This window comes from Tinamus guttatus, unplaced genomic scaffold, assembly GCF_059628265.1.
Source record: "Tinamus guttatus ecotype Peru unplaced genomic scaffold, ASM5962826v1 Tinamus_guttatus_pri_ptg000208l, whole genome shotgun sequence".
NCBI classification, from domain to species: Eukaryota; Metazoa; Chordata; class Aves; order Tinamiformes; family Tinamidae; genus Tinamus; species Tinamus guttatus.
In genome coordinates this window covers 1,278,921-1,304,260 of record NW_028288742.1, presented here as the reverse complement: position 1 = coordinate 1,304,260, position 25,340 = coordinate 1,278,921, and the positions used below count along the sequence as shown (strand labels likewise).

The 25,340-nt window shown below is 34.8% G+C and overlaps 1 protein-coding gene across 1 annotated transcript in view; it reads left to right on the top strand.

The window, feature by feature from the left end:
* CEP170 (centrosomal protein 170) overlaps nucleotides 1-25,340 on the top strand; it is a 92,544-nt gene that overhangs the window by 18,822 nt on the left and 48,382 nt on the right. The window contains exons 2-8 of the mRNA XM_088524151.1: nucleotides 1,333-1,478; nucleotides 6,722-6,811; nucleotides 13,096-13,177; nucleotides 13,976-14,031; nucleotides 14,151-14,313; nucleotides 16,434-16,568; nucleotides 23,948-24,424. Of these exons, the coding sequence (XP_088380277.1) occupies nucleotides 1,374-1,478; nucleotides 6,722-6,811; nucleotides 13,096-13,177; nucleotides 13,976-14,031; nucleotides 14,151-14,313; nucleotides 16,434-16,568; nucleotides 23,948-24,424 (1,108 nt within the window). The 5' untranslated portion in view covers nucleotides 1,333-1,373. The remainder of the gene's footprint in view (nucleotides 1-1,332; nucleotides 1,479-6,721; nucleotides 6,812-13,095; nucleotides 13,178-13,975; nucleotides 14,032-14,150; nucleotides 14,314-16,433; nucleotides 16,569-23,947; nucleotides 24,425-25,340) is intronic.

The following is a 25,340-nucleotide window of genomic DNA, read 5'->3' as shown; positions in this document are numbered from 1 at the left end:
CTGGTGCGGCCTTGTCAGACGCAGTTTTGACTTGGTTTCTTCCTCTTTATATGTTTGCAGTCTCTCCTCTTGTTTATAGTTTGATGACAAAAGGTCACTGTTGGCACTTTGTATCCTTGTTCGGTGTGGACGTGTTGTTGTTTTTTGAAAACTTTGCTGCCTTTCTGCCTAGAGGCTTTGCCTAAATTTACTCCGGGCTTATGTCTGCTTACATATGTTTGCAACCCTTTCCTAAGTGCACTAATGACATACAAGTGAAACAGAACGGAAATGCCGAGCATTTGATATGGAGAAGGAATGCAGAGCGGTTGCTTTTTATTTTCTTTAGCTTGTCCAGTACTGAGTACTGACCAGTAATTTCTAGAAAATGAATGAAATGTTTGTTTGGTGTTCCCTTTTTGTAATTAGAAATTTGGAATCTTTTTACAAGGGGTACCTCTAAGGGTCAGCATTGTATTGTTCTGGAGAGGGCTTTTGGTTATGGTTTTGTCCAGTGTCAAGCAGACCATATTATATGAACACATTACCTTGTCCATTTCTAAAATTTTATTGGTGTTTTATGGCATTTTAAACTAGTTTTAAACATTTTTCTTTCTGTTTTAATATGCAATATGTGGTCTCTTGGTGAATTAAACTTGCATATTATAAGAACGTAACTTTCAGAATGGCTACTTGGGAGTAACTGCAAAATTGTTCATTTTGCTCCACTTTCTTTACAGTCCTAACTACATGCTGTTGCATTTCTAAGACACGCCTTGTTGAAATATCTAGCATTAAATAAGAAGCAAACTTAACTTAGGCTTTAACTTGGAGCTGGTTCAGAGAAGATGAAGTAAAAAACAAACACATCTGAAAATCCAAAGTGCTTGCTTGGCTCTTTTTTCTTTCTCATGAAAAACACTTTGCGACACAAGGAAGCTGTGTGCTACCTTCTGCGAGCAGCATAGCGATGGCTGGCATCTTTATCCGTCACGATAGTGAAGCAGTAATGTAGTAATTACCCCGGTAATAAGTGGTTACGTGTTAAAAGCTTTCTGACAACCTGATGTATGACTCGGGCAGTGCCTGGCTTGGGATTGCTGCTGAAGCAGCTTACCTCTGACTAAATGCGCCAGCCGGCACGAAGGCGAGACACAGGCCCTAGGGAAACCTGCAGTCTGCCGCTTCCTGCGGCAGTCGCCTTCGGCCGGCTGCGAAGTAGAGGGGCTATTGAGAACGCCTTATTTTCAGAAGCATTAAATATTCTCCTCACAGAGCTTACTGAGTAGGAGCTGTAGCTAAAAATAACTGCAATGAATTTCTCTGTCCCTTTCTCTCTTTTTCTCACTGCAGGATGACGTAGCTTTGTGAAGGATTTATCAGCTAAGCAGAAAATGAGCTTAACATCCTGGTTTCTAGTGAGCAGTGGAGGCACCCGCCATAGGCTGCCACGAGAGATGATTTTTGTTGGAAGAGATGACTGTGAGCTGATGTTACAGGTAATTGCATCAGCCTTCCATGGCAACTCTTAATGTTTTGGACTTAATGCACCAGTTTTACATTTCTTTTGAAAATTAAATTTGCCAGATGCTACAGACCAATAGTTTTGATTAATCTTTTGTAGGAAAAAGGTTAGTTTAAATGTACTGCCATTAACCATACAATTACTGTCAGAATGTAAAAAAAATCACGTTTCCTTCATGTAAAATTCACACTGAAAATAATGCAAGAATAGAAATGATTTTTGCAGTATGGTCAGAAAAGTAGGCTGTGTTGCATAATATGTGATAATGCTGAATGTACTAAATGCTTTTGAAGATAGCTTTCTTTTTTTTCCCTGTAATTTATAATCTAATTTAATTACATAATTTGACATATCTCTGTGTCCCCATATCCTGATCTCCCTGCACAGACAAATGAAATTTGTAAAGAAGAGTATTTCTGCATCTCTAAGGGGAAGTTGAATGACTCAGTAATGGTCTCAGGGGATTGTAAAAATAAAGCAAGTCCTATTTGAAAGAGCTTGATATTTGGTAGCTTATTCAACTTTCAAGATCCCTGTGTGGAATTTCTCAAAGCACATAATTATGTTGCTATGTAGCCATATTGGCTTCCTTCAGTTTTGGCAAAACTTAAGTGTGTATGCACTTGGTGTTATCAAAATCTTTGCCCTAGAGTTATAGTCAGAATCTTTCCTCCAAATGAAATGCCTAGAAACCTATTCTGATGAAACCTATTTTGATGTGTATAACTCATAATCTCCTCTAAAATTCAGTTGACTCTCATCCTCATCAGACATCCAAAAGGTTTACTTTATCTGGAAATACTTCGTCCTGTTAGGAAGTGGGTATAAATACTCCTAATATCCTTTTTACAGCAGGCTAGAATGATGTCTTGTTGATTTATGAGGGGAATGAACAAATCAAAAAACAAACTGATTCCTAAGCACTAGGAGGTCCTACTCATCTGCTTTGGTTTTCTTTACCATTAGCTTGGTGTAATGTGGTGTCCATAAAAGAGGAAGCTTTTTTCCTTCTGCTCTCTCCCATGTGACATTGCTGTCGTGCTTTTTATTCTGTAATATGCTGGCTTAGGATGTGAGACTGATAGTGAATTTCCGTTTTGGGGGGAGAGGAGAAGGGTTGATCCTTTACAACTGATGTGCACGCACTTTGTTTAGAAGTTGGAGGAAAAAAAAAAAAGGAGCGAGAGACGTTGGAAAGGTTTGTTTGTTTGTTTTTAATTAAGATGCTTATAGTCCTCAAGTAATTTTTCCTAATTAGATAGGGGGAAAATTGACTTAGATAATTAGATAGCAGGGAAAATTGATTCTCACCTCCCCTCTACAACAATAAATCTGTCATTCCTTGTTTAATCTCTGCAGCTCTGCATGCCAGGGAGAACAGCAGAGTTGCAACTTCTTAGAATGTGACTGATTATCTTCAAGCTTTGTATTAAAATCCATGCATGTGTCTTTTCAGGAGGTGATTTTAATGCATAATGATAACTATAAAATTTTTAAGTTAATTGCTAGAGCTACTTTTGCTCTATACTTAAGAAGCCAGTTCTCTATGAAATTGGATCTATAGATATTGTTTTCTAAAAGTCAAACTTATTTCTTAAAGACGCTGATTTCTCAGCCTCTGTAGCATATCTATTAATTGTTTTTTGTTGTTGTTGTTGTTGATCTACTGTTTCTGTGTTCCTATCTCTCCTGCAGCACAATACTTCTATCATACTTTTAAACAATGAACAGTGACTTGATAGGCTGCCTGCTAGTGCCAGCCCAACCTTGGATGCATTAAAGTTTCCTTTCAACAAAATCATAAATAAACAGTACTTTGTACCTGATATACATTGCAGCAGAGTCTTACTTAGCTGAGGAGAAAACATTCTGTCAGATATTTACGTGGCTTCCTGAATGGATAACTATATCTTAATTAATGACCTGAGTTTTGTCCAACATGGTTGTCTACCTTGTCTTACCAAAGTGGAAGATTTGAAACAGTCATAATGGAAGTTTTGAAATAGCACAAAAAGCTTTTATTATATATATATATATATATATATATATATGTGTGTGTAAATGTTTCCATGTAGATCACATTCCTTGCCAAATATCTTTTACCTTAGATTTTATCATAGCTAATGTATTTGCCTTAGTTTTTTTCCTTGAGCTATATAAACACATATGACTTGTTTTTCAGTTGTCTCATTAATAAACTAGGCTTTAATGGTCAGTGTCTGTGGTTGATCAGTCTTCAGTGAAGCTTAATACTTGACGTGTTTACTGTTCAGTGTTGCTATACTTCGTTCATCATCACCTTCAAAAGTGGCTGCCTCTTTAATTAGCATTTTGAAAACAGTCCCATTGTTCATAAAGGTACTTTGTTGTTAATTGACTTCAGAGATGGTATGAAGAGTCAAGGGCCCTCGTGGCTTTTGAGGCATGTTCTATTTGGCCTGTGTTAGGCCTGCATTCCAGCATGGCTATAACATCACATACAGCTGAAGAGAGAGCAGCCTGCCAAAGGAAAAGCTGATAATGCGTCCTTGTTCTGTGTGTGTAGTGTTCTTTGTAGGGGACCTTCCACTCCACTCTTGACAATTTGGTTGTTCTCTTAGCACAGAGCTTGTGGACAGCACATGATGAAGGAAGTGGAAAACTCGTATGCCTTCTGTCAAGGCATTGTGCATTTTTTAAAAGTGTCATATTAAAAAAAAGACATTTGCACCAGTGTGTTTCATAGAACTATATACTTCCGCTGTGCACCTAACCATTAGTATTTTAATAGTAGTTTTGTTCAAGTCCAGGGAATACAGATTTGCTTTTAACTGGGTTGTTTTGTAAATATGCTCCAACAAAGCACACAGTCTTCATGTTTAGCTAGCTACTAGCTGTTACAGCCATGTGTAGCTTTTGCTTATGGATGCATACTACTCTTTTACTTTCTTCCACTGCTCCATTTAGAAAACTTTTTGAATCTTGTGGAGCCATCTCTGAAGTGAAATAATCCACATATTAACAATACCCAAAATTCAGAGAGGAAGAGAGAATACTCTGTTTTTACCATTTTGATCATTTTTAGTAGTAGACTGGATTAGATTGAGGGTCTTCGTCTGGTGTAATGCCAGCTACAAATTGATTTTAACTGAAGATTGAGTTTTCCCCTTGATATTGGTACAGCTCTTAGCACAGCTATTCTGCAATTTTAATTATTCATGCAGTCAATTATGCATCTTGTAAAGGGTAATTTTGGTAGTACTCATTTTGAATTGAAGGCTGCAATAACCCATCAGAAGGAGAAATGCCATTTCAAAGATGTGCTCAATATTTAGACTTGTGAAGACCATATGTGATGAATAAAAATTTGCCAACTGTATGCGAATATTCTAAGCCTGATACATCTGCAGACAGGAGACCTATAGTGTTTTTCAAAATTTCAGATGATATTTTTAAAATTGCAAACATGAGTAATCATTTTTGTCTTTTCAGAAGATGTGATAAAATACAGGCATTAGGTTTTATTTTTTGTCATTCCCATTTTAACTTGTTTTTAACAGGAAAAGGCATGTGAATATAAAATATTTGATGACTAAATTAATACATATTTGAATAGCATAACATATTTGAAAAATGTTCGGAAATTCTTCTCATGATCTAGGTGTAAAGATAGGCTAACCCTTGTGCTTGCACAGTTGCATTACTCAAATGGGAAAGTGTTTGATGTCTATTTGACATTGTAGGCTCAAAAGAGCGCCCAAATCAGCAACTCTGATTTTATTATGATAGGTTGTTTTCACTTGAGGAAGCTTATTAAATGAGCTTTGCTGGTATATCAACATCCACAGTTAAACTTTACTGATATGCTGTACTAGGATAGCTTTTAATGACATAGAGCTTGTTCACTTGTCTGTCTTTTCCTCAGTTTCTGTCCCTGTCACCATATTCTCCTTCTTCACCCTATGCCCTTCAAGACTGTGCAGCGTATTACCTGAAATAAGAAGTCTAGCAATAATGTAGTAAGTGTGAGCAGCAGAAGATTCATTTTACTTCTTTAAGAAAAAAAGAGAGAAGGAGTCAGAAGATGTTATAGTGGGGAAGATTAAGGAAGGAAACTAAACAGGAGGAGGAGGAGAACAATATGTGCAAGTCTCAAGAGATCAAGATGGAATGAGATGATTAAAGTGGGTTCTGGGTTGGCAGGATAACCTGCATACAGAAGGATGCAAACGTGAAGGTTATGCTAATAGTAACAAGCAGGTTCTGTGCGTTCCGTCACTGAAAATACATGGCAAAGAGCTTTTCACAACTAAGTGTGGGGGAAGAGGAACAGGAGAAATGGTGTATTTGCCTCCCTAAGAGTTGGAGTTGCATGGTCTGATGCCTTGAACTGCCTAGTGCCCGTCTGTAACCTGGGGCTCTTTGAACAGCCAGGTTGCGCGTGCTGGTGCAGAAAGGAGGAGTGCAGGGTCCCAGGCAGAAATTGGTTCCTCTCAGGGCTGTACACCTGGGACCCACTTTGGAACCATCCTGAGTTGGGAATGATGACTTGCGTAGCAAAAATAAAAAGCTGTTTGATGAAGGACTGACGAAAGAAAAAGTGAGAGCTGATGGGAATAGTAATGCAGGGAACAGTCAAGCATTTAGTGATAATGATATAGCTGATTTGCTCAGGAGGTTGAGATGAACAATTTATTTCCATGTATGTATGCTGAGAATCCCACTAAACAACCTGGAAGATTTGCTAATGCATGTCAGGAAGCCAGTTATTTCGGAGAACAACAGCACAATGGAATAGTATTCATATTTTGAAAGGTGCATGTAGTTAAGGAAAGCTAGAAGTAAAGGTGAAATCGATGTTGAATAAAATGCCAGTGGTATTACAGCCAGCTGAAAAAAAAAGGGTAACATTCAGTGAAATTAAAAAATTTAGTTGTAAAATTAAGTCACTAGACTTAATTTATAATTAGATTTGGGGAAGCATTAAGAAAATAATTCATCTGAACTAATCTGATGATTCTGTTATGGGCATAGAAGACCAGAACTGGCTAGAGGTGTGGTGTTTTTTTTTTTTTTTTTTTCTCCATACATGGGTTAATTTTTGGATACAGTTTGAAAAATGTGTTATGAGGAAAACGTATAGTCATATTACTGTAAGAAATATAATCTTTGACAATATCTTAACAGTTTTTGAAATTTTTATCTTATTTTGCACTGATTTTAATCTCTTAATTCTAGTCACGAAGTGTGGACAAGCAACATGCTGTACTTAACTATGATGCCTCTACAGATGAACACTTGGTGAAGGATTTGGGCAGCTTAAACGGGGTAAGTTTACAACAGTACAAGGTAGCTCCGCATAGTCTTTTCTTTTTTCTTTAGTTTTCTTTGAGCAAGAGCAGAGTGATTTTTAATTAGTTTTCATTAATGTCTTTTCAACTTGGGTGTTACAGCTGGGAGGACATTTAAAGGAAAACGTGGGTTCTTGAAGTTTTTCCACTGATCATTAATTAAAGGGTTGGCTTAAAAGGTTTATTAATAAGTGAAGGCTTGGCAATAGAAAAATCTCAGAGAAATAAAAAGTCTTTCAGAGATGTGGAAACAAAAAGAAGCCTTGAGTAAATGATAGTATGATAACAGATGATATTTTGGTATTTCAATATCTAAAATTTGGTAGTGGGAGGAGTATAACAAGGTAAGAAAATGGATTTTTATTTTTTATGCTATTCATTTTCATGCATTCATATTTTTCTCCTTGCTTCATACAGAAAGAGTGTTAAATAGTCCTTTCTATGTGAGAATCAATTTCAGCATGCAATAACCATTTTGTGTGTCAAGTTATTTCACTTACTCTGTTTCTACTTCACTATTTTTTGTCAAAGTGTCTATGAATACAGCGTAAATGTTGGGTTACTACAAATAATGTACTATAGGAAAAAAGTGAAATTCCCATGAGCAAAATGAAGTTTCATATGATATTTTACGTTTTAAGGCTTTTCTAGGAATTGCATATGCAACATTCTGGGTAAGCGTCTCCTTTTATAAATGTTTTAAATATTATAGTAGAGTATTAAAAACTTAGCAACTTTGTCATATTTTTGTAGCCCTTTAGATACTACTTTGAGCTGCTTGTAGATAGTAGTTATGGTTTATGTTTTATATAGCTTTTAAATGTTTGGCTATGTCATAAATATGCAAAGAATAAAATTGTCAGTTCGTCTAATACTCATTCACTACATGTGACTTTCTAAATGGAAATATAAATCAGTATTGCCAAATGTTTAAAAAATATATGTATAAAATAAAGAAGAAATACCAAGTTTCTGTCTGTTAGCATTGACTTCAGGTTTGGTGTTTGATCTTGAAGTGTGTTTTTTGTTTAGTTGGTTTTTAAATCAGTAGTCTGTCTTTATTAGCTTTTCAGTATTTTAAGAACTGAACCTTAAGATGTGTACAGCTCAGCCTTTCGGAAGAGTCAGAGTCCCAGGCTATCTGAAACCAGAAGGATTCTATCCTTTGAGTAGTTGTGTACATATGAGAACTTTGGTGCTTAAATATTTAATATACCTTGTGTTTTGTAAGTCAATGAATGCAGTATGTCAAGGCAATGATCAAAAATAAATTCAGCTCGAAGTAATTTCTTACTGAGCCACTTTATTTTAACCTCTGATTCTGTTACTCCTGCCCCAACAGGCATTCCTTCTCATATTCATTGCCTTGCTCCAAAGTTTGAATTTAATAAAAATGTATATCACAAGGACTTCGTTTGACTCCTTTATTTCTCTCTATTAAGGAGCTTTCAGTTATTTGTCTCACTTAATTGAATTCTTCCCCATGTCAGTTGCTCTGTAGCTGTTTGCACAGAAACATCAAAGGAACTTTTCTTTTTTTTTTTTTTTCCCCACAGTTTTAGGGTAGGGAATATAATAAGTCTTAGGAGTGCAGTCCTTGCTCTTTACCTTTTCAGTGCTTCCATTACTATCTGCTTCCTTCCATGTTTTTCTTACTTCAACCCATCTGGTTCCATGTCTGATGGGGAAACACATAATTTTGTAGCCCCATACTTTAGCTTGTGCAGGAGAACAATATATGCAGGGTCCTTGTACTCTGCAAGCTGGTAACTAGGTGGTAATTCTTTGCAATCCTGCTAAGGTTCAGCGTTAATCACATGGATATTGTCATACAGAAATAAAGTGCTTTAAAGAACTGACTTATTTTGAAGCAGGAGAAAGATGCATTCAGAACAACAGGGACATGAAATGGAATTAGGCAGGGAGGAAGAGAAACAGAGGGGGAAGCATGCAAGCAAACAAAGCCCCAGAAACCTGGTTGGAGATTTATTTTTACTTTTTTGGATGGTTAGCTTTCCATGACTACCTCATAGCATAGTTTGGTCAGCTTCTGTGTGCTGGAAGCCACTTTTGGTGTTGACATCATGGAGAGAGCTACTGAATCTAGACATATCTGTGCAAACCGGAAACAAATAGGTAAGTTAATGAGAAAGCTTGCTTACTGCTGTGACTCTGAAGCTGTAGTTGTTTGATGGAGAATTAATTGCTGTCTTCCCAAGGAAAATGATAGCTGAATTCTACTTTTCTTAGACCAAGAACTTTTTTTCAGTATATTAGGTTATCTTGCAACACAAACAAGATCTTCCAAAACCTGTCAGCTCTTACTTTTCTGTGTTTACTAACTGCTATGTTTGCTTTTTTTTAAAAAAAGAAAAAAAAAACACTATGGTAAAGTGACATTCTGCTTTTGAAGGCCTTCTACTGTGTTTATTTATTTATTTTCTCTCTCCCTTTTCATCTTTTCAGAGTACATACATATGCTAGTTTGCTCATTCTTTTATTTACCTGGAACTTTCTTTGAATTTTGGATCATTTTAAAATCAGCTCTGAATGATCATTTCTCTCCCTGGTCACCAATTCTACAGTGCTGTGCTGCAAGCAACTTTGTCACCTTGCTGGGTGTGGTTTTTTCTTTGTTTTTCAGTCCAGACAGTTTCCTTTGGTAAATACCAGCATATTTGTTCACCTTCTTTGAGAACAAGTAAATACGGGTATTTACCATATACTTGTTCTCAAAGAAAGTGGATACTGATTTTTCTGCCAAGGATTCAAATACTTTAAATTTTTTTTTCCAAGGTGGAGGCTGCAAAGCAGACAAGGTCAAAGTAGAATATAGAATGTGTTTGCGGGAGTTGAGGGTCAGCTTATAGTTTCTTGTAAAAAATATTTTATCTGTTAATGTGGTGAACACAAATTTGTGTTTCCTACTGGTAAGGTAGAGATATTCATAATTCTGTAATGCCGTGGTAGATAAGGAAGGGCAGAATTTCACTGAAGGCAGCCTTTTATGCAATCTGTTTTTTTTTTTTTTTTTTTTTAAAAAAAAAGCAACCCTCAATTTCTCCCCTCTTTGAAAGATGCTGCTTGAACAACACCTAAATTGAGTGAATCAACCATAAAGAGGGAATATAGTAATCAGTAATAACATGAAATAAACTCTCCCTGAATGCAGGCATGAGCATTTCTACATCAGTTTCTCCACGTTCTCAATTTGCTTCCTTTGTCAAGAGTGAACATTTCTTTTAGGTATTCCATTAGTCCTGTTTCCTATGGAAACGTGTATACTTTCCTGAGTATGTAGGATAACTCCATTCCTGGGATAAGGCACTGTTAGCCATTGAAGATGCTTCAGGGTTTAAGGCAAGATGGTCATTATACAAACACTTCCAGAGTTTTCTCGTTTGAGTATATTGTATGCACATGAATTTTCAGAACTCAGTGACCTGGAATATAAAAAAATTATATATGTACATACATACATGTATATATGTGTGTGTATGTATAATATATATATATATTCCATGGTTCAACAACATTCAGACTCAGTGATTGTCTGTAGGATATGCTTTTTATGAGTTTTGCTCTGGGTTCTCATGGACTTAGGGTGGCACAGAGGTATCCGCTGAAATTGCCATTCCAGTAACTAGCTATTTCTGTAATTCTTATTTCTTAGGGGATTTATTTTCCATGATGCATATAAGCAATGTTACAAATAACAAATGTTAGGGAAAACAACAACAACAACAAAAAAAAAAACAGAAGATTCTTTGGTAAGGATTGCATTTTGGTCTTTCCAGACTTCATCCAGTACTAGATTGAGGTGAACAAAACAATCCTTCAAAGATTCTCATTCTCATTTTTGCATGTATATGTATGCACTCCTAATTTCCAAGTGCTGTGCAATTCCTTAGGAAAATTTAAAGACTATTGTGCAATGCAGAAGTTTGAAGTAGTAGGATTCTGTTGGATTGTGATACTTTGAGTCACTAAAACAGGCACAAACCATAGCAGATATCTTTCAGAAGGGCATTCTAAATATTTAATCTCTTATCTGTAGCATTAACGTGTAGTCTCTGGAAAAGGAAAAATGGGCAAGAAGCTGTAAAGTTTTTAATGCACAGGGAATACTACCTCTGATAAATAATTCATAAAATAATGTAACAATCTCATACCAACCAAGCCATAAATATTTTATTTGCATTGAATTTGCCCTAAACGCATGCTTCACTTTAGTCTTTTAAAGAGGATGGAGGCAGTAGCAACAAACAAGAGGAGACTGGTCACATATAATTGATTATTCCTATTTTTAAGAAGGAAGATGTTATATTCATGTAATTCCACATGTTACATTCTGTAGCAGTAAGTAGAGAGGGCAGGTTTCAATACAGTTATGTGCAAATGTAGAAGACAGGAGCTTACAGTGTAAATTTTAGCTCCTTAATGCAGATTTGAATTCACCCTTAAGGAATAATTTGAGGCAATGTGCTGACATGCTGAGTTCTTTTCAGCTCGTACTGTGCACAGATTCCTAAAAGATTCACAGCTCTAAAAGAAGATCAAATGTTGCATAGAGTTGTGTTTACTGTTTGTGTTCTTCTGTAGCCTGGTCTTAAGTTTTGTATTGAGAGCTTAAGATCTTGTTCTCCTAGAGAAAACTTACCATGTGGTGACTCTAAATCTCCTTATCACTGAGTAAATTCAGACGAGACTTTCTCTGAAGGTAACAAAGTCAGTTTAAGAAACAATTCATTTCCCTCTTAGATGTTCAGCCTAGTTTGGTGAGTCCTGGGATCGGAGTATGAGTCTGGATGAGTATAAGGGTTAATCTGAAAGCTGATGGCGATTCTGGAAAAAGCCTCTGCTTGAAGGTTTCAGCTCCCTTCCAGTGGCAAAGGGCACACTGCAAAAAGAAATGCTTCTGACTTTCTGCAACTTCTCTCTTGCCCCATTACAACCATCTCTGATTTCTGATGTTTGAAGTCGCCAGATGAGCTGTCAGTTTATGAAGCTGATATTAGTGAACTGAATGGTTTAGCTGGCAATAAGATCCATCCTTCCTAAAACTGTAAACCAAATATTAAAGATGAAAGAATATACCCTTTTCCCTCTTAGCTATTGCAGAGGCTTCTATCATTGTTAGCATTTTGAGAATCACTTAGTGTTTCAATAACCTAACTTCAAGCTCATTTTAAATTCATTATCTTCATTTTTTTCTTCACACGGTTATAATTTTTTAAGTTTTCCTAATTACCTTTCAGAGATCTGTTTTGATTTGAAAATGTTATTCTATTTCTCCTCTTTCTTTTTGTAATCAGTCTGTATTTCAAGTGTGCCTTTAAAGTTTCTAATAGGAGTTTTGTTTTGTTTCTCTGCAAGTTCTCTGTCAGTTTTCTTTATTAGGATTAATCTGGACCTTCAAATCTGAGTGGTTGGTGATTTTTATTGCCTTAAATAACTAATTGCTATAGCTGGAAATTGAGCAAATTTTGAGGCTTATAAATCTTCAGACTACTAGTGCTTCTCTGATTATTTTCAACTATTTCCAGTAGTGATATAAAGAGAGAACGAATATTATCCATAACTGAATTTTCAAGAGATGTTGTCAGGACTGGGAAGTTTGCCCTGCTTTGCTACTACCTAGTTTAAAAAACTATTTATTTCTCCTTACAGATGTTATGCCTATGTTCTCAGACCATCATAGTAACAGCAACAACATATATATGAATTTAATGACTTCTCCAAAAACGGTTCTTGCCCACTTTTCCACTCATGCCACAGTAAATCAATGCTATTTGGAGTTGTTTGCATGCAGTGACGAGCTCCATACTGCTTTCCTATATGTCTTATAAGAATACTTAAAAGCTTTGAACTGCCTTGCTATTCAGATGCCCAGTGTTAAATGCTGTATAAATGAGACCCAATTGTGATTGAAAACTAAGACAACAAAAAATAGTGGGGAATGGACTAAGTTGAGTTGGCAGTAAACAACAATTCCAGTAAATACCATTTAAAAGATTAGACTGGTAAGAAGCTTTCAAGGCCAGTGTGATCCCAGCAGTCATTTTAACAGACTGGAATCTTAACTTCCTTTTGACATACTTTGTGAAATGGGTAATATTTTGAAATAATAATTGAATTCCCCAGTGAATCACTGGTAGTAAATACACACTGCTAAAAACTTTCTTATAGAATTAATTTTATTGTCTTTTTGTTGTTTTGGAGTTTAACAGTGCCTTTTTCTGTCCTCCTTTATTTTTGTAGACATTTGTGAACGATGTGAGGATTCCAGAACAAACATACATCACTCTGAAGTTAGAAGACAAATTGAGATTTGGATATGATATCCTTGTCATAAAAATGTATAATGTGCTTGGACATACTTTTATTGTTGAAAGTATAGTTGCATTAAATAGAAAGTTTTCATACTTCCAAATAAGAAGGAACTCTGAAGTGTTTGTTTTTCTCATTTTACTCCAAAAATGCCTATGCTAGAGAGAATTACAGTTTTAAGAATAATATAGCCAGTAGTGTATTCTTTACACTCCTTTATATCCTGTGCACTTGCATGAAATGTTGTGCAACCACCCTACTATACACTAGTATACCATAGGCAATAGCGAGCCTTCTGAGAGGCATGTTGAAGGAATTTAGGAGAAGACCAGTAGAACTGATACTGCTTTGAGCAGGAGGATTGGCCTCTACAATCTCCAGAGACTCTTCCCATCTTCTACTGTTCGGTGATCCACAGAATATTAAGCTTATATGTTATTTAAATATATTAAATGAAAAAAGAATCAATGAGATTTCTGAGCATCTGTTGTATGCCTTGATTAGAAGTCACTATATTTCATTGTTTTTCACTGAAAAAAAAAAAAAGGCACTTCCAGTGCTGTTACAAACCTTCGTTCATACCTTGCTGTTCCCAGCTTATTATAGGTATAATAATAACAGGTGTTAATAATAGCTTATTATACCTAACTTATTATAACCTCTGGGTTGCAAGGAATTATTACTTTCCTTTTAGGCAAAAAGGCACATTCTTGTACTAAATATGGAGAAATTGACTGCAAACTGTTGTCTTGCCGTATAATTCTCTTGTAAACTGAGAAATCTAAATATTTTCCTTAGCATATCCTACATACTAATCTTTTTACTGTCGTCAGAGGGGAAATGAGAGTCCCTGAAGAAGCACTTAAGGTAACAATGTGAAGTTCTAAAATACTCTTCTGCCCTCGTATATGTGGTTATTGTTACATTTGAACAGGTGGGCTTTTTTTTTTTTTCATTTCTTTATTTTTTTCCCTTTATTCATGTAGCATGAAAAATTTACAAGCCAACTTCAGTTATCCCAAAAATCCTCAGAGGCAGAAGGATCAAAGTCAGCCAGCTCCAAAAATTGTGAGTCCAAGGTGACTGACTCCACAGCTGAAGTGCACCACAAAACTGCAGAAGCAGTGAAAACTGAGGAGAAAGCAGTGGGTAAGATGCTTATTTGCTGCAGAAGCACACAAACTTGTCAAGAATGTTCATTTGCTTTTCTAGAGTTTTTCTGAAATTATGTAGATGCAAAAACTTAATATGAGACTTTTAAAAATATTTAAGTGTAATTAAATAATTTTCTGAATTGCATTTCTAAATTTGGTTAGCATCTAGGTATAAAAACACTCAGAAGTGGACCTTCTGGTAGCCTATCAGAGTTTTGTATTTCTATTCTCTTCCTAAAATTGTATTTTTATGGCAATAAAATGATGCTAATAGTAGTTTAATTGAAAATTCTTGTTCATATACAACTCTCAAAATTTTCCACTAGGATTCTCAAATTATCTTCCTGTTCTTAAGATTTTGTTTCTGAGGAGCTTTGTTGTTTTTTCTTTTGTAGCTATTAGCATTCATTGTTGGACACATACAGTAAAACGTGGATGTTTAAAAAATGCTAGAAATATAAAACAAGTGTATGTTTTTTCATTTTTTACTAGATATCCCTGTGCGCGCGCGTGTGTGTGTGCTATTGTGTGTGTGTGGTCTTGTTTTGAAATGATCTTTTGAATTAATGTGATGTTGGCTTTGTTACGGGTGTCTTTAATTCCAGGATGAGAACGTTTATTTCTCTGTTATCTGACCATAAAACCTTGTTGTGTTATCTGCTACAGGAAATAACCACAGGAAGGAGACATGAATCAAGTCTCATTTCTATATGGAACTGACTGACCCTTTAGTCTAAGGGTGTATGATAGCTTGGGCTTAATCAATTCTTTTGGAATGGAATACTTGCTTCAACAAATTCTCTGCCTTTAGGAATCTGTAGAATAGCATGTTATAAGTAGTTAACCTTTTCGTTTTGTTGATTAATCTACCATCCTGTAAAAGATACATGCAGCCTATCTAATACTTCAGTATTTCTGCTCAGTATGTTCCTTCAGCATTCAGCTCTTCTTATATTTTCATAATGTAGCACACTTTTTTCCCTCCTCTGTTTTCTTTTTGACTTTGATTGCTAATATTTTTTGGAGGAGTAAAGTTAATGTTAAGGGTTTCTCTTTGTCACTCAGAAGCTTTCTGGGAATTGATTCTCTCTCTGTTGCTGCATGTTGCTGTTTACTCTTGCTAAGTCAGTACACGAGCATCAGCCGTCAATTTTTAAAAACAGTTTAGTATTGACTATAGTAATAGGTGAAAAAAATATATATATAACTGATATCTTCAAATCATGCCGCAACTTTTCAAGTGTTAAGTTTTATGTACTCTTTTGCATTTCAAGGAGTACAACATTGCGAATAAAAATGTTGACATTAGTAATAGTCAAAGTAGTAGATGAGCTGCTACCTAAATTTGAACAGAGCACATTATCACTTTGGACTGCAGACAGTCTCTTCAGAAGATCCGTGTGATGTTAAAATAGCTAAATATTAGTAGGATAAAAGTATTATCGTAGGAGATCAGGTTTTTCTTTTAGTATCTTTTCTAATTTAACCTTTGCATTTAAATGTATTTAATCGTGTGTAAGCTTTGTAAGTAACAAATATACATTATTTCTAATTGTACTGTAATTGAACTATTGCCTACTTAAAAGGAGTGATTGTGCTAACTAATGTTTTTACAGTAGGTAACTTTTGGTTTGGTAACTCTGTAGTAGCTGTCAGCTATCTGGACTCTTGGCAGCATTGCAAAATTTGGTCAGTTTTTTCTAGTGGTGAGTTCAGATTTCAGTGAAAGGTCAATGTGGGTAAAAGTGAAAATCTTTTCACAGAAACAGCAGGAGAGAGCTTTTAGGAATGTGCTGCTATTCTGATGACTTCAGGCTGAAATCAGAAAATAATGTTTATGGATATTTCAGGGTAACAATAAGAAATGTCAGCTGCCTTTGCATAAATGTTTGTGCCAGTAGTTTTTATCAGGTCATTAGTAAGCTTTTATATTTAGAACCCAGATCATTTATCCAAGCCTCTAAGTTGGTTTGGTATTTGAGTGAATGCATACAGGCAATCTACTCAAGCTTCCAGGAGAAAAGATCTGAGCAAACTGTTTTCTGTTGTTGTCATTTGAATCTAAGTATTGCAATGAATTGGAAAAGAAACTGTGTGCTTTGGGCTGTTTTGTAGACCTTTCTGCCATGCCGCGTGGTACGCCTTTGTATGGACAGCCAGCCTGGTGGGGGGATGAAGAGGCTGATGAGAAAAGTGGTTGTAAGCCAGATAGCAAACGTGAAGAAAAAATGAATGAAACGGGGGCTTCTGGTAAGTCTGTCTTCTCATTTTTGCAATATTAGTGCACATTACTAAAGGAGATATTTTTGAAGTGTCATAGCTTGTGTACATAAAAGTGTATTCAAATTAAATTTGTTACTTTTTTTTTTTTTAATCCCCTGAGAAATTATATGCACTTCCAGGGACCGATTTCAGACATGTTATATCAGTTTTCAACATACGACATAATTGCAAATTAATATAGAGAATAAAATTATCAGAGCCAGTGTGCCTCATATCATTAATTCGTATCTGGCCTTTCGTATACTTGGAGATTGTAGTTGACTATTTTTAAAAATCTGAAAATAAATGATAGCTAAAAGTCAAATACATAATGCTATATGTGCTATCTGTGCTAACTATCTCTGCTAATTCATTATTGCTGCCTTAGTATTTCATATTTCATGCAATAAACATTTCTATAGTCAGATATTATGTTAATGGTTATTTCCATCATGTAGATCATGTAGGTTTTTTAGTTAGCTTGTTTATTTCGTCTGACCAAAATTTAAATCTGGATTTCTATAACTAGACTTCTAAATCTATCATCAGGCCTATAAATAAAATGACTGTTTTTCCAATACAGAGAATAGCTTCAAAACTTTGTGAAGTCAGGATAGAATTCAACCCATTTTGGCTGGCTGCTTTAACATGAATTCAAGGACTACCAGTTTTACATTTAAAAAATATAAAGGGCTTAGACTGGGTTGGGGGCTCTCTCTTCTTGTAATAGTAGATTACTTGCTTGTCATGACTCCTATTTTGGAGGAATTGGAGTAAAGTCTCAAAAATGAAAACAAACTAAAATTACTCTGCAATGCAAGGGAGTCAGCATCCTTGGAGTTAAAGTTTTGTCCTAGCTTTTAATAACTTCTTCATGTTAAGTCTGAAGTCCTGATAATTTAGCCAGTAGTGGAATTCCCGTAAGATTTGGGTGAAAGCGTCAAAGTTGTGACAATTTTTATGGAGCTAAAACCACATTGTAACACACAAAACAACTATATTACAAATATTACATTTGGGGATTTTTTTTTTCTTTAAAGGTCATATACACAATGTGAGAATAGTATGTAATCCTGCCCTTCTATGAACACTCTGTAAATACAGGTTTAATATTCTACATTAAGGTTTAAAATTCTACATTAAACATATCTGGCTCTACAATTGTGCATTTTGCATCATCTCTCAAAATCTGTTTTTTGAATTGTAACATTTTAAAGAAAGACTGATTATTTGTCCTTAATTTCAGTAATAGTAAGAAACAGCGATTGCCATATGTAGTTTTGCTTCCGCTTTTCTTAACATGAAGGAAGGATGCCTATGTTGTCAGTTACAAAGAAAAGCACTAAATCTTTGCCTTCTGTCAATGCCACTGAAAGAATGTTAGCCAAATGTGTATCTCCTTATTTTCCACATTAGAGGAAGGACTATAAAACCTGTGACTTTACATCTTCCCATCTATTTCGAAACAGGAATGCTAAAGACTCTGGTATCTGAATTGCATAGAAGCTAAAATTTTGCTTAGATGCAAACAAGCATATATAAAAAAAAGAGTTTTAGGATAAAGATTTTTTTGTATTTGCTTGTACATATATGCACTGGTTTAATTTTAAAGCATGCAATTTTTTTGCACTCATTATACACAGGGTTATTAGAAAGCAATATCCTGATATCTGTGGTTTTGATGTAATGACCTTAACAAAATTGATACAAGATTCTTTTGGTATATTAACATGCCTATTCTTGTTTTTTAATTATAATCTTAAATTATTTTTTCAAAAGCGTTATTGAATCATGTCGTTTACATGCTCATGTATTTATTTCCCCAAGAGATTCTCAGAAAGTTATCAGAACTTCTGCCTTGTTTCTTGAGTTCAGAAAAAACTAAGATGCCACTTGCTTCTTAATTTAAGTAGTCAATAAGTTCAGTCTGTTTTAGTAGTACATGGAAATAAGTGTATTCAAGACAGAACTTGAGGAAAGGAGATCTGTTTAACATGCCTCATCTTAGGCTCATCGTAAGGTGAATAATGAATGGAGAAGGCACTAATATTTTCTACAGTAGTTGATTTTGTTTTCTCATTTTCCTTATATACGAAGACATTAGAGCCTGGAGGCTTTCTAGCAAATACACCATTTGTGTTTTTTTGTAACTGCACAAGATATGTTAGGAATTGTTTATGTTGTTTAATCATGTTCAACATTGTTTTTATCTCCTACAATTAGAATTAATCTAAATAAAATGCAGGAATAGCTTCTATTCACCTAAACAGAAGGACTTAAAAATCTACTAAAAGAGAGTTCAGTTTGAGCAAGTACATCATGAGCAAAGGCTTATGTGAAATTTTTGTACAAAGATACTACTCTTAAAAAAACAAACTTTAAAAAAATCGCTTTCTAAAAAAAATTGTCACCCTTGGAGGATGTTGATTTTAAAATCTCATGCATAGAAAAATGATTTGTTTGTTTCACTCTCTTTATCTCTAAATAGACATCAGTCATATGTTTCTACTAATCTGACTGTTGAAGATGATTTTTAGTAGTTCTGGCAGAAACTCTGAGACACGAGATAGAGGTGGTATTTGCCTTTGTGGATTCTTTTCTTCAGTACTAGAACATCAACTCTAATATCTGGGTAGAAGTGTGCTTAAAAAAAAAAAAGAAAAAAAAAAAGAAAAAGAAAAAAGCTCAATTATTTTCATACCGTTAAAGTAAATACGTAAACTTTTCAGGCCCCTTTGACCTACAGTTGCTTCCCATGAAAACTTTTAACTTCTGAATTTCCAGTACTAGTATGTGTTTTCTTCATGTACTTAGGTGCTTTAACATAGGTGAATATAGGAATTGGAAATCGTTATAAAAATAGTTTATAATGAAAGGAAATCTTAAACTTTACAGGAGTTTACTGTTTGAGTATTTCTGAACTAGAAATTGAATTTTGTAATCTACCAAAATTACTCAAGATAGATGTGGTTATTTGCTCTTTTATGTGCTCAAATTATAATACTGCAAGTAGTTAATACACCAAATTGAAACTTGTTTTCAAACTGTCTGAAAAATAAGTAACTTAATAATCAGAAAATTTCAAGAACTTATACAATTAAATTCATCTATAACTCACATTCTTTGGTCTTGATACCTTTTTAACTAATTAATCTTATGAAATGTCTGCTTCATGCTTTAATGATCTGGTACATGATTATTCATTGAATAGGAAAGATGACATGAGTTACAAGAGATGGGGCAAGGTTTAATAAGGAGATTCTGTTAAGCCAACTATAGACAAATAATCTTATTAACTTGAGACTGTAAAGACTAATTAAGTATTACTGTTTCCTATCTTGATGGAAACACACTAATGGAAATTCCTTGCAAAGAGCAGGAGGACTGGAAGGGCTGTCTTTCAGAGACTGTTATTTTTCAGAGACTAATTTTATTATTCATGGTATATTAGCTAGTATTAAAATGGATTGTTGCATGTACACCTATATAACTTTATACCATCTGTGTTGCACCTGTTACAAGTGTTATTAAAGATTCTGTATTTTCTTTATTTTCTCTAGCTTTACGTGCTAGTGACAAACTTGATGGGTGTATAGTTATTTATGTTGCCCTGGGCTGCATTCTTTCTTCCTGGAAAAACAGAAACTATTTTCTGCTGATCTCAGTTGTGATTGTAGGACTTAACATCATAAATTTCTTTACCAAAAGCTTCCAGACAAATCATGGTTTGTAAACAGAATTTAAGAATCTGAAGCACTTTTGCTTATCTTTAGCACAAAGCACTTTAGAATTACAACATCACTAAACAAATTATCATCTGAAATTATTCCTCAAATTTTCGAAGAAGTATCATTTTAAGGTAAAGCAGGCTGACTGATCATTGGAATGAACATTCAAAATCATTGAAATTAACATTCTTAATATCAGCTTTGCTGAGTTGTGCCCTGCAGTACATCAATACATACAAGTGCTGCATGTGTGATACTTGCTATGCTAAGTAGATGTGAATGTGCACAGTATGTCACAGTATCCTTACAGAACTTTAGAACCACAACCTGAAAATAAAGTAAGACTAGTTTTACTGTTTTGCTCCTTTTTTTTTTAGCTCATTTAAAGAACTCTGATAAGTTAATGATAAAATAATTATTGTAAGAGGTGCAGATTAAATATAGTATATATTTTTGGTATCATTTAATAAGATAAGTTAAAATAACACTAAAAGAAAAAAATATTGTACTTAATCTTAGGTAAATGTTTACATACATTTTTGCAATTCCTCTTACCTGTTAAATGAAAAATAATGCCTTTAGCAAACTGATACTGCTTCTGCCTGCAAAATAAAAGAACCAGCAAACAAGAAGCTTAAAGATAATTGGGAAATAAAAGGCAATATGAAGATAAAGAAAATTTTCATTAGAAGTGCGAAAGATTTATTAAGCGTTTGAAATAGCTGGCTGCACCTTCTCATTAAGTCTATAATCATACGCTGCCAAATATGAAGCCAAAATATTTTGCTAATTGAATAGTGTGTAAATATGATATTTTAGACTATTCATACCTTTGACAATAAAAAGTATGTTTATTAATTGCAAGAAACTTGTTAAAAAATACTACTCTTCCCAAATTCACCTTTTTTTTTTTTTTATGTTCTCCTTCATTCCAAAATCACTTCAGTTCCTGCTCCCCACATCGCAGTTCATAACCCTTTCATTCCCTTATTTCCCAAAGAACATGCTTACAGTTCTTATTTCACAAAATTGTTGTTTTTGCTGTGATGTTCTCTTCCTTCTGTTGGTAGCAAGTAGCTTTTTATAATAGGATAGGATTGCAAAGGTAAGATTACTTTATAGGTCACTGTTCGTAATATTTAGAAACCTTCCAGGTATTACATGTAGGACATCAGTAGAAAAATTTCTAAAGGCAATTTAGACCAAGACATAAAAATTCACCTCATTAGTTTAGGTGATTAATTATGTTCTTTTTTTTCTAAAAATGCAAGTACTTTAATTTAAAAACAGTATTTTTAGGTAATTAAAATTGATTTGCACATTGGATTTTTTTAAACTACTTTCCAAGATTTTCTCTGGTTTGGTAGAAGTCATTTTATATTTGTCATTAAATTTCTAATTTATTTGATAAATTCTGTCATAATTTAGATTCAAAAAATATTATAGCACCAACAAAAATATCAGAATCAAATACTCTGCACATAATTATGGCATAAAAAGTTGATATCAAATGCTAAATTTGTTGCAGGAATCTGATCACCTACTGTCATATTTGAAGGGAGCATTCAACCCAATATCTTGTTTAATTACCAGTTTTATGAGTTATATAAAATCATAGGTTTGAAGCTTTGAATCTGAGTGAACAGAACCATGGCGGGGGTGGGGGAAAGGTATATATGAGCTTGGTCCTTGGTGGATTAGTCTTCTGTTTAATAATAGCATTGCCTGTTGTGAGCGTCTTAGCTAAAGATTTGACGTTAGCAGAGCTTGGTCCATTCTAGCTTGTTAGACGAATGAAACGGAGGGAGAATAATGTGGTAGTTCACCTGAAATTCAGTAGCTGCAACATGTGACTTTTATTTCTGTGAATTTTGTGTCTAAAAATAGAAAATATTTTAATGAACTTCGCTTCAGTAAACCAGATGTATTCTTTAATGCTAACCTACTGTCAAAGATGTTTTCAGGATGGGGGCTAAAGCTGCATTCAGTTTCCCAGAGAATGGAGTAGTGAGTTGCTATTGCAGTGTCCAAAAACCACCCAACAGAGATGAAATACTCAGAATACAGAAGGTTCCTCAGTACAGGCTGGTTTAGAAGCTGACAGTGCTTCAACGGCTGCTGTGGAAGGAGCCCAACACTTATCCAATGTCTCATTTAACTGAGACATTCTTGGCACGGAGCAAAAAAATTACAAAAAAAATCTGAATTCTGAGCATCTTTTGTGTTTGCAACAGCTACATTTATCTAAAATAAAACAGTCCATGTGTCTTTATTAAAGAGATATTTTGTCTCATTGTTGTCCGACTTTGGCACTCAATGAGGAAGTTGTACAAATTTTGTCATTCCTCCATTATATCATTTTATTCTATTTTTTTTAACTTTTTCAACTACTATGTTATTCACAAACTACTTTGCTATTTATCCATATCGAATTACTCACCTTATTATGCCACCCTTCCCCTTTTACCCATTAAACTTTCAACTGTAGTATAAATCTGTTTCCATTGCTACCTTATGGCATAATGAGCTCAATGCTTGTTGTGACTACCTCAGTTCATGTTTTGGCTATTTTTAGCCATATAAATTAATTAATTGCTTTCTTATTCCGCTACTTGGCAAACTAAAACAATTTCTTAAACATCTTAATGTAGTTCATGATGAAAGATGTAGGAACTATTCGGAATTCTTTTTTTGGAATGAAAATTGCTGTTGCTTCTAACATCGTGACCATCTGTTGCTTATAATACATCTTCACACCAGATATTTTGGCTGATTTGCCACTCCATGAAATGCAATCAGAAGGCTTGCTTTCTTAAAGATATAGCAATAGTTTTTTGAGCAACCACAAGAAGCTGTAGCTTCTGTTCAAACTAAACAGTGGAACTCTGAATACCCATCCCATGCTCTTCCAACATCCTGCACTCTACCCAGTTCAGAGCATGATTTGGTAACATGCTGCATGATTTCAGCTATTGTTGCTCTAATCTGCTTTTTCAGTGCATTTGCAATTGAAGATAACAAGTGAAATATGAACAAACATTAGCATTTGGCTCAATTCTTTTACCTTTTGTAGAAATGTAAGAAAAGCACTTTCCAATGTTTGTCAGTATTAGAATATTCAAGGCACAAATTATGTTTTTCTTGCATTAGTGTGTGAATTGTTTTTCCAAAGAATTTCACCACACAAAATTATACCAGCCATCCGCTGATGAGGTGGAGTCAAATCACTAGCTTGGGGGCACCATGATTTGGCATTTTTCAGATAGATTGGAATTGCTCTAATGATATTCTCAAGTATTTTCTCTAGTGTTTTTTTTTTGGCCACTTTCTGTTGCTAATAATTCATCTGCTCTTCAAATCATCAAAGAAATCTATTGGAATGCAAATTTTCTTTGACAAATTGAAGTGAGCTTTTTGCCACTACACAGTCCTTATGGCCAAAGCTCATGCCGTCTTTTCAGTAAGGCTTTGTAAATGTGATTCTGGAATTGTAGTTCCAGAACTGTGTTGCTCTATCATCTCCACCATCTTGCTGTTTAGTTCAGAAATTATTCAAGTGGCCTTTAAAGGAGTTCGGAAATTTCTTGAAGAACCTGAAGTTCCGAAGTATTGTGAAATCTGTTTTATTTTTCCTAATAGGATGCAGCACAGATGCCAAGCAAGCTGAGGAGCAGTCTGCAGCTGCAAGCGAAGAACTTTATCCTTTCTGTAGGGAGCCAAGTTATTTTGAAATCCCCACAAAAGAATTCCAGCAACCTTCACAAATAGCAGAGGGTGCTATTCATGAAATACCAACAAAAGACACACAAAGCTCCCATGCAGCAGGTGCAGGGCATGCTTCTTTTACCATTGAATTTGATGACAACACTCCAGGAAAAGTAACAATCAAAGACCATGTGACAAAATTCACTCCTGAACAGCGCCATAAGTCCAAGAAGCCTTCTTCCTCTGCTGGCCAGGACCTGCCTGGGCTTCAAACAGTGATGATGGCTGCAGAGAGCAAAGTAGCAGATTGGCTAGCACAGAACAATCCTCCCAGAATGATATGGGAACCAACAGAGGAGGATTCCAAAAGTATTAAGAGTGATGTGCCAGTGTACTTGAAGAGACTGAAAGGTAACGTAAATAATTCCAGATATACTTATTTCATGAGGTAACGGTCCTTCTACACTATGCAGCAAGTGGATCCCTGAGCCCTTGCGGAGTTCTACTGAAGTTCTGGATACTCCACATTTGCACAGGGATCTGCACTGGTAAATCTTATTGCACAATTTAGTCATTAAAAAGAGGATTAAAAAAAATCCTAAGTCGTGCAACAGTAAGTATACTGACTGGAGATGTTTTAAGTCACGATGCAGTTGAAATCAAAGAGAAAGGAAAAACCCAAACCTGACCTACGTTTTATATATTTCATATTTTTTCCTGTGTGTTACTTCAAAAAGCTGAATTTCTTTCCAAAATCAAAGCTCTGAAGTTCAAATTATGCTTTTAGCAACTCTTCTGACAGCATGCACTCAGCGAACATGGATGAGGTCTAAGGAAATCCTTAATGGCAAGGTGTGCATCAGGTAGCTATTCTGCTTAATTTGATCATGCACAATGGAGTTGAGCTCAAGTCATGAATCTGAAATAGACCAAAAAGCTCAGTTTTTATACTAATTGGCAGAATGTCATATTTGTAAGAATACTGCTGTTGAATGAAGTTCCATTTATTAAATATGTTCATTTACTGCAGACAACATTTCAAATAAACTGAAATCAAATGTTAACTGTGAAATGTGTATTTTCTTTTTGACTACTTAGTAAAGAAAAATGTTTTTCCTTGCAGATGAAAATCCCAATGACATTTAAACTTTCAAAATGAAAATTTCTGAAGAACTTTAAGAGCCCTTTGTTTTCTATTTTTAATTTTGGCAGGTTAACTCTGGAATCCCAGCTAACTGGGGTTGGAAGAAATGTGTTTTGTCATACTGATCAAAAGTCTGCTTTTCAAGGCTAGCTCTTTCAAATTGATATAAAAAATAACACTTGA